The sequence below is a fragment of the Gymnogyps californianus genome, chromosome 14, assembly GCF_018139145.2.
Source record: "Gymnogyps californianus isolate 813 chromosome 14, ASM1813914v2, whole genome shotgun sequence".
NCBI lineage: Eukaryota > Metazoa > Chordata > Aves > Accipitriformes > Cathartidae > Gymnogyps > Gymnogyps californianus.
In genome coordinates, this window is record NC_059484.1 from 17881611 (window position 1) to 17889253 (window position 7643).

At 52.6% G+C, this 7643-nt stretch overlaps 1 protein-coding gene across 1 annotated transcript; it reads left to right on the top strand.

Moving 5' to 3' along the window:
- Positions 1–6469: 6469 nt before the first annotated feature.
- On the top strand, positions 6470–7009 carry NEUROG1 (neurogenin 1). The gene has a single exon (XM_050905616.1). It carries the CDS (start codon positions 6470–6472, stop codon positions 7007–7009), a length of 540 nt encoding a protein of 179 aa, XP_050761573.1.
- The last annotated feature ends 634 nt before the right edge of the window (positions 7010–7643 follow it).

Genomic DNA, 7643 nt, shown 5'->3' on the forward strand with positions numbered 1-7643 from the left:
TTAAGGAAGAATGGCCCAGGACCCAACACCTGCTATGCAAATGGCAGCAAATCCTCCGGGCCCCCGCGGCGGGGCGGTGGGGACCCACGGGCTGCCGGTGGTCCCGGAGCATCCTCCCCCGGCTGCAAGACTCCATGCCCAGAGCCGAGGGGGACCCCAGGAGCCCCCCCCCAAGAGCTTAAGCTCAATTTCACCCCACCGTTATGGTGCTTCAATTCTTCCAGGTTATCTTCATCGCAGTTAAAAGAAAATAAAAATAAAAGCCACCCCTAAGCAGAATTATTTATATGGAATGTATAAAAGAAAACCTGAGCATCTCAGCATGTAGTTAAGCTTTCTGCTTTGCACGTTGTTGGGGGGATTTCATCCGCAGGGCAGTCAATGAATTTTGTCCCTTTCTTTTAGGATAAGTGTTCTAGCTTCAACTAACAAAATACAAATCAACAAAAGAGAGGGAACTGTGGGCGGGAGAAGGTGGAGGGGGAAAAAAAAAAGAGAAGAAAAACCTCTCGCACAATAAGGTGGGGGAAAAAAAGGACTCGTTTCTCAGAGGTGACATCCTAATCTCATTTTTCCCAGTTAATGTGGTAGCTGGGAGGCTGGGGAAGGGCCAGGCAGGGAGCGTGCTCCGGCAGCGTGACCACACTGGGAGGGTTTGGCCCTTTTCCTTGGATAATTCGGATTAGGGTTGTTGAAACCTCAGGCAGCCGGTCGCATCCCCGGGCACCTGCGCCCCACACCAGGTCCAGCCCAGCTCCCCGGGGGTACCCGGTGCCGAAACGGGGAGAGGCAGCACCTCTGCACCGGGGACCCGCACGAGGACCCCGCACAAACCCCTCCATCTCCACGCTTTCTTCCCGTGGCCCTTTACCATGATCATATATTTCCCAGCCCTGAGCGCTTGACTGACATTTGGGCTATTATTCGGGGAGATAGATTGTTTGGCCTGAAGATGCATTGTTTGGGCTCCTCATAAAAGAAACAAGTTAAATGCCGCAGCTACCACACACAAAAATGACTCCTTCTGGCCATAAAACCAGTGGGACAAGGAAGTGGTTGTAGGAGTCAAACATAATTGATGCTCAGAAAGATGTTATAAATAATCTGCGCCGAGTCCTCTCTCATGTGCCTCAAAACCACAGAAAGTGGCGCTTTTTTTTTTCCCCCCTCTTTATCTCCCCTTGAATTCAGGAGCATAATACACCGTGAGCACCAATAATTGATGTATGTTATAATTCTTCATTACCCTATCAGTGGTCTGGGAAAATTGGAAGAAAAGAAAATGCCAGAAAGTTATGGTAAAACTTAAGATGCGACAGAAGTAGCTTTCTTTGCTCATGCTGTGAGTGTTTGAATAAGAAGAATGTCCCTGCACTGTAACAAGCTAAAAGAATGAGGAAGACAAAGGATTTCACGAAAAAGGTTTAGATAGAAGACAAGGCAAGTGAAACTGAAAGGAAGGAAAAAAAACCATTTACAATGGAACAATGCGTGTACTAATCGCTTTGATATATTATACAAACCCAAAGACCCAAAACATTGTGTAATTATTTATAAATGACTTCTCCACTCCTGTGTATAATACCGAAGAAAGAATAAAACTGCAGGCTACTCTCTAAACTATTTCTAAATAGACCTAGCTCAAAAGGAAGCAGAAGTGTTTGAAAAAAAATAATTAATGGTTGATTTTATGGTTGTCTCATTAAAACATTTTAATTACAACAAACAAAATACATTTGTGCTTGCAGGGAACAATCGTTTACCTACTCGCCCCCCCCTTCCAAAAAGAAGGAAAACGTTACATCACACATTTAAAACCTGAAAATAAAACATTCCCACTATTTCTGCAGAGCCCCCGCGAGGGGTTGAGCCCCGGCCGTGGCTCCCAGGCACTTGTGCGGGATTTCAGAGCGGATTCGGCTCCTTCGGTCCAGGACCCCCCCCGGTACTCGGGGACCCTCCCTGCAATGCCCCCGTGCTCCCCTCCTGCCGGCTGCCCCCGGCACGCGGCCTGGCAGGTAGGAGATGAGGCCAAACCCTTTATAGACGAAGCCCTTGAGCTGCTCCCGAGGCGTTTCCCCAGCAGGAGAACCGGCTCCTGCTCCGGAAAGGGTTAACGTTGCCTCCGTGCAGGCTGAGATCCCTTTCAAATATTGGACTTCCATAGCTGTCCATTAGTCAGCAGCCAAGGCGTGAACCCCTGAACCCTCCGGTAGCCTCGGGCCGGGAGCTGTAAGCTGACTCCGGTCGGGCGACGGGTCCCAGGAGCACGGCACCGTATGTCCATCCCTACGCTCGCAGCCCTCGCTGCACATCTGTCCCCAGCCCAGGCTGGACAAGCAGCCGCCGCGCTCTGCACCGTGCCCACACGAGCACGGGGAGACAAGCTGCCCCATCGAGCCGTCTTCTGGTTTTCTATCTGTTTTTAAAATTCCTGCTGCATCGAGCTGGGCATCCCCAGGGGTGAGCAAGCATGATCCTCCCTTTACCCCTGCAAGGCACTGGGTCGAGCTTTCTGCTCCCAGGGTGATGCCTTTGCCACCGGCCACGTCACCTCTCCAAATCCAGTTCAAAGCATCTTCCGCAGACAGCTCTGCCTTCTCGCCCTGGCCATGCTTTCAAACAACGAAGGAGCAAAAAAGCAGTATTCTCCTGGTTGATAAGTTGTTTTGACACTCATCCCAACATTAGTTTAAGCCCTCATGTACTAATGTAACAAAGCACAGAGTTTGGTGAGTTGTTGTATTGATGCGCATCTTAAGCCTTAAAAAAAAATGAAGTCCCTCTAACTTTTCTGAGGCATCTTCCAATTGCGGGAGCAGTTTTACTGTGAACCGCTCATTTCCATGCTCGGGGAGAAGAGTGATGCTAACATTGCTCTCATGATGGTAATTCCGGTCATTTTTGAAATGTGAGGCTGATTTCTAACGTGGAGATTTATTTACCTTTACAAGGCACAATGGACATTTACCAGGGAATGGTATCTTCTCGTGGACCTGCTTTTTCCTTGCTGGAAAGGGTGCATTCAGAGAGCGGTGCCAAGCACCAACAGCCTTCGCCGTGAGCCCTGCCGGCACCTGGGAGCCTTCTGTCGCCTCTTTTCCAACAGCCTTTCCTCCACCTGTATTTACGAATTCCTACTTTTTCTGGAGTCCAGCCGTGAGCGAAAACCCAATGCGTGACGTCTCAACACGAGGGCGGAGGAGCGAGCTTCGTGCTCGAGGGCCCCAGTCCACCAAGTGATAAATGTGCCGCATGGAAACGCGCCCACAACAGTTTGCTCCGATTTCGGATGAGCAGTTTGCCATCCCACGTAGCGAAGGATGGGCTGATCCAGCCAGTTTCCATAGTCAAAAATGCCATTTGAATCTTTTTTCCCTCTTTTTTTTTTTTTTTGGTAAAGTGCTGTAAGGTGTCTCAAAGCAAATGGTATAGTATTTATGGCAAGCTTCCTTAGAGCTCAAAATATGAAACTAATAACATCCACGAGTCCATCTGAGCCTAGCTGCACTTACGTCAAGGCGAAGAAGCTAGTATCAAAGGCTAAAAATCAGACTAAGGCCATCAGCAAGATGCTGGGAACACACTCTGCGTTCCTTGAAATCCTGTTTCGTTTTGGGATTTTTTCCTTTCCCAATCCCAGAAAACATCATGAAACTTTAGCAGCTGACTTCCATAGGAGCAGGGCCGTAAGGTGTAAGAGCTATTATCTGTGTTGGCTGAATAATTTATCTGCAAAATTAGTAGACTGCCTGCGATAGAACTGGTTGAATTATTCATCGGGAATAAATTATCCAAGATATTTAGCACTTCTGTTTGCGAAGGCTTCCTGAAACAATTCTGGTTCTGTGAATGCATTCGTTATTCATAAGTACGCAGTGAATAGATTATGCAAACAAATTTCAGCCTATGGGTTGTTTGTGAAACATTCACTTCAGCTCTGGCTATTCATGGCTGTGACTGATCACAGAGACACATGGTGCTCTCTCCCCTCCTTGATTGGAGCACAAACTTTTAAAACAAGAGAATAACAAATGACAAACTGCAAATGATGGATAAGGACTAATGAATAATGCGCTTTCACTGCAAACTTTCAGACAAGTGATCGGTTGTGCCAGTCTGTGAAACTCTAGGGAATCATAAACATTTTAATGAATAAACTATTGACTGCTCAAAGACACCTAAACAAAAGACAATAAAAGTGTTGAAGGCAACACCGGAGTTTATATCACTATATACAAAGTGCACATTAACAAAAGTTTAACATTTTTTGCCATATGCTTCCATAACCTTTAAATTTTGGTCCCTTCTGACTTTCTCCTGGTTCGTGCTGGAAACTCCACCACCGATCTCTGCCTGCCGACCGAGGCCTCTAATTGTGCCGTCACTTAAGGACATGAGTAACTCAGTGAAGTGGAACTACTTAGCGCAGAAAGTCATTTATGTATGCACGGGCCCTAAAAACATCAGCCTGATTGCAGGTCCGGTGATTGAGAGAGCTCAGTCCCTCCGGCGGAACAGCCAGGCCCCGTCGCCTGGCCTTACGCGGTTATCTTGCACATCCAAGGTCTGTAGCCATATAAAGACATTAAAAAGCAGAAAGCGAGCTGATTCTGCAAGCTTGGCCACTGGAAAACTATTTCTAGTTCGAGACTCGTTAATATTCATCACCCAGGGCTTTTTGGATTGCTCACTTCTGTGCGTGATCTTTTTGGCACAAAGAAGGTTGTTTGTGGCAGTTTGCTGGTGTCATGGATCATCTCAAAGAGAGGAGAGTGAAAACCAGAAGGAATACCTCTGATAGCAAACTCCTCTCTCAGGTTCAAGTAAAGAATGGTTGCTATGAACTTAAAATGCAGAGATAAAGACAGTAACTTACGCTGTCAATTTTCCCTGTTTATCAAAGGCATAGGAGAAAATCACCGGAGTGGGAATGAATCTACATTTAATGTAAGGGGAAATCATGTAAATACATGTCAGTTTAGGCACAGAAGTCTAAAAATGGCTATTGATGGACGGTGAAACTGAAAACCTTCCAGAGAGGCAAGTACCTGAGTGCTGACAATGGGGCTTCCTTACAGCACCGAGAGGCAGGATGCAAAAAGCCAGATGTCAGAATTAGGGAACTTTTTAGCCACTTACAAAACTGTGGCTTTCCAAAGTGTTAAATAGTGATACCTGGGCGCCTAAGGGATTAAGTATATAACGTATATATACATTCACAACCACTGAAGTTTATAAAATAGATGTAATTTGGAATTTTTAACTTTCTGAACACCTGCAAAACCCTTTTCAAAGTGAAGTGCACAAAAGCCAAAGTGTGTGTAGATACTTTCCTCAGAAACACAGGAGGGAAAAGACCTGCTTTGAGTTAAAGTTTTATCATTTCAGAGTATTTTCACTTTGACGGGGGCATGTAGAAAAACCGCAAGGTGCAAAGAAAACCTGAAGGAATCCTCCAGCCGGGTCTAGCTGGGGAAAAAAAAAACCACGGCTCATCCTCTGGAAGTCCAGACTAACTGCTTTCTTCCAAGCCCCTGCTCGCAGCGATTTAAACTCACGCCGGAGACCCTCCGGCCGGAGCGGGCCGGTGACCCCTCCACCCCCGCGCTGCGCACCGACCCTCCCTGCCCCGCTTTGTCCGGCCACCTCCCTCCCTCACCGCTCCCCGCACACGGGGGACAAAAGCGCGGGGGGGGGGGGGGAGGTGGGTTAGCGGCACCCCCCCCCCCCATCCCCCCGAGACCCCTCTCTCCCCCCCCCCCCCCCCGCCTCCCCCGGGGGCGCGGCAGATGCGCGGCTGCCCGCGGTAATTGCGGGCACGCTCCGGAGGGCGCGGCGCACGGGGCCGACCTGCCGCCTCGGCGCGGCCCCGCGGGGCGGCCACGGGGCCATTGTCCGCCCGCCGCTATAAGTACGGGCTGCCGCGCCGTCGTGTGCCAAAGCCGCCGCTCACACGAGCGGATCGCAGCCCGCAGCACTTCAAAGACAAGAGCGGTCGCGTGTCCCCCCCGCCCCGCCTTTCCCCGGCGCTCGCTTTTTTTTTTTTTTGCCTTTTTTTTTTTTTTGCCTTCCCCCCCTTCCCATCCGCGGAGGGCTCTCAGCGCTGAAGTCCGCCCTGCCTCCCCCTTGCAGCGGGGAGCTTTGTTTTTTGGGGGGGTTTTTTGTTTTTTTTTTTTTCCCCGTCTGTATTTTTATACCGTTATTGCTTAACCGCATCCCTGGGAGTGCCTTTCCATGTGAGTACGGGGGGCGCCGGCACCTGCGCGGCGCAGTGCCGCCGTGCCAAGCACTCCCGCACCTCCACCCCCCCTTTAGTTATTATTTTTTTTTTTTCCTTCTCTCCCCCCCCCACCCCTTCCCCGGCCGCTTCGCACCTTCCCCTTCACTCCCGCCCCCCCCCGTCCCCTGCCCCCCCCCCCTTCCCTGCCCCGCAGTGACGGGGGCTCCGTCTTCTCTCCCCCGCAGGATGCCCGCGGAGGCGGCCAGCAGCGGCGGCGGTGCGGAGCCGCTCGGCGCTCCGCGGGAACGGCGGAGACGGCGCGGCCGTGCGCGGGCGCGCACCGAAGCGCTGCTGCACACGCTGAAACGCAGCCGGCGGGTGAAGGCCAACGACCGGGAGCGGAACCGCATGCACCACCTCAACGCCGCCCTGGACGAGCTCCGCAGCGTCCTGCCCACCTTCCCCGACGACACCAAGCTCACCAAGATCGAGACCCTGCGCTTCGCCTACAACTACATCTGGGCCCTCTCCGAGACCCTCCGCCTGGCCGAGCAGTGCCTCCCGCCGCCCCCCACCTTCCGCGGGACCGCCGCGCCCCCCAGCCCCGGCAGCGACGCCGGTTCCTGGCTGTCCAGCGCCTCCCCGTCCGCCCCTTCGCTCTGCGCCTCCGCCTCCGGCCCCAGCAGCCCCGCCACCTCCGAGGACTGCGCTTACGCGCCCGCCGACAGCCTGCGCGGTTTCCGCGGGCTGCCCGCCGCCGCGGCCCCGGGCGCGCCCTGCCGCTAACGCGCACCGCACCGCGCCGCTCCGCGGAGCGCGCCCGGCTCTGCCCGCCCGAGGGCCGGGGGCGCGGGGGGGTGGGGGTGGTGGTGGTGGTGGTGGTGGTGTGTCTCCTCCCGTTGCACTTTTCAGCCCCCCCCCCCGACCCCCCCAGCCCCTTCCCCCCGACCCCCGCCTCGCCTCCCGTACGACTCCGAAAACCGGGAAGAAAAGCGACAGATTTGCTGCCGCAGACGAGGTGAAAAGTCAATTTTACAATTTGTAGCTCTCCAGCGAAGAAAAACGAGCATGAAAATTTGGTTTGAACGCCCTGACAATGCCATGAAAAGGCTTAGGGGGCCGATGCGGCCCGGGGCGCAGTACGAGGCTCAGCGCATCCCTCCTGCCCTGCGCCCGGGGCGGCTCAGCCCCTCCCGGGGGGGGGGGGGGGGGCCAGCACCGGCCCCGATGGGACCCTGCGCCCGACGGACAAGCGGAGAGGCTCATGCATTATAGATGCTGACCCCCAGCGCGGCGGTCTTGCTTTAGAGCAGGAGCAGACACGGGGTATTCAGCGACTGGGCCAGATAGCGGTTTAATTTATTCAAGATGTTCATTCATATGAAAATTGTATTTTTGTACATAAAGAGCTTTATTCTAT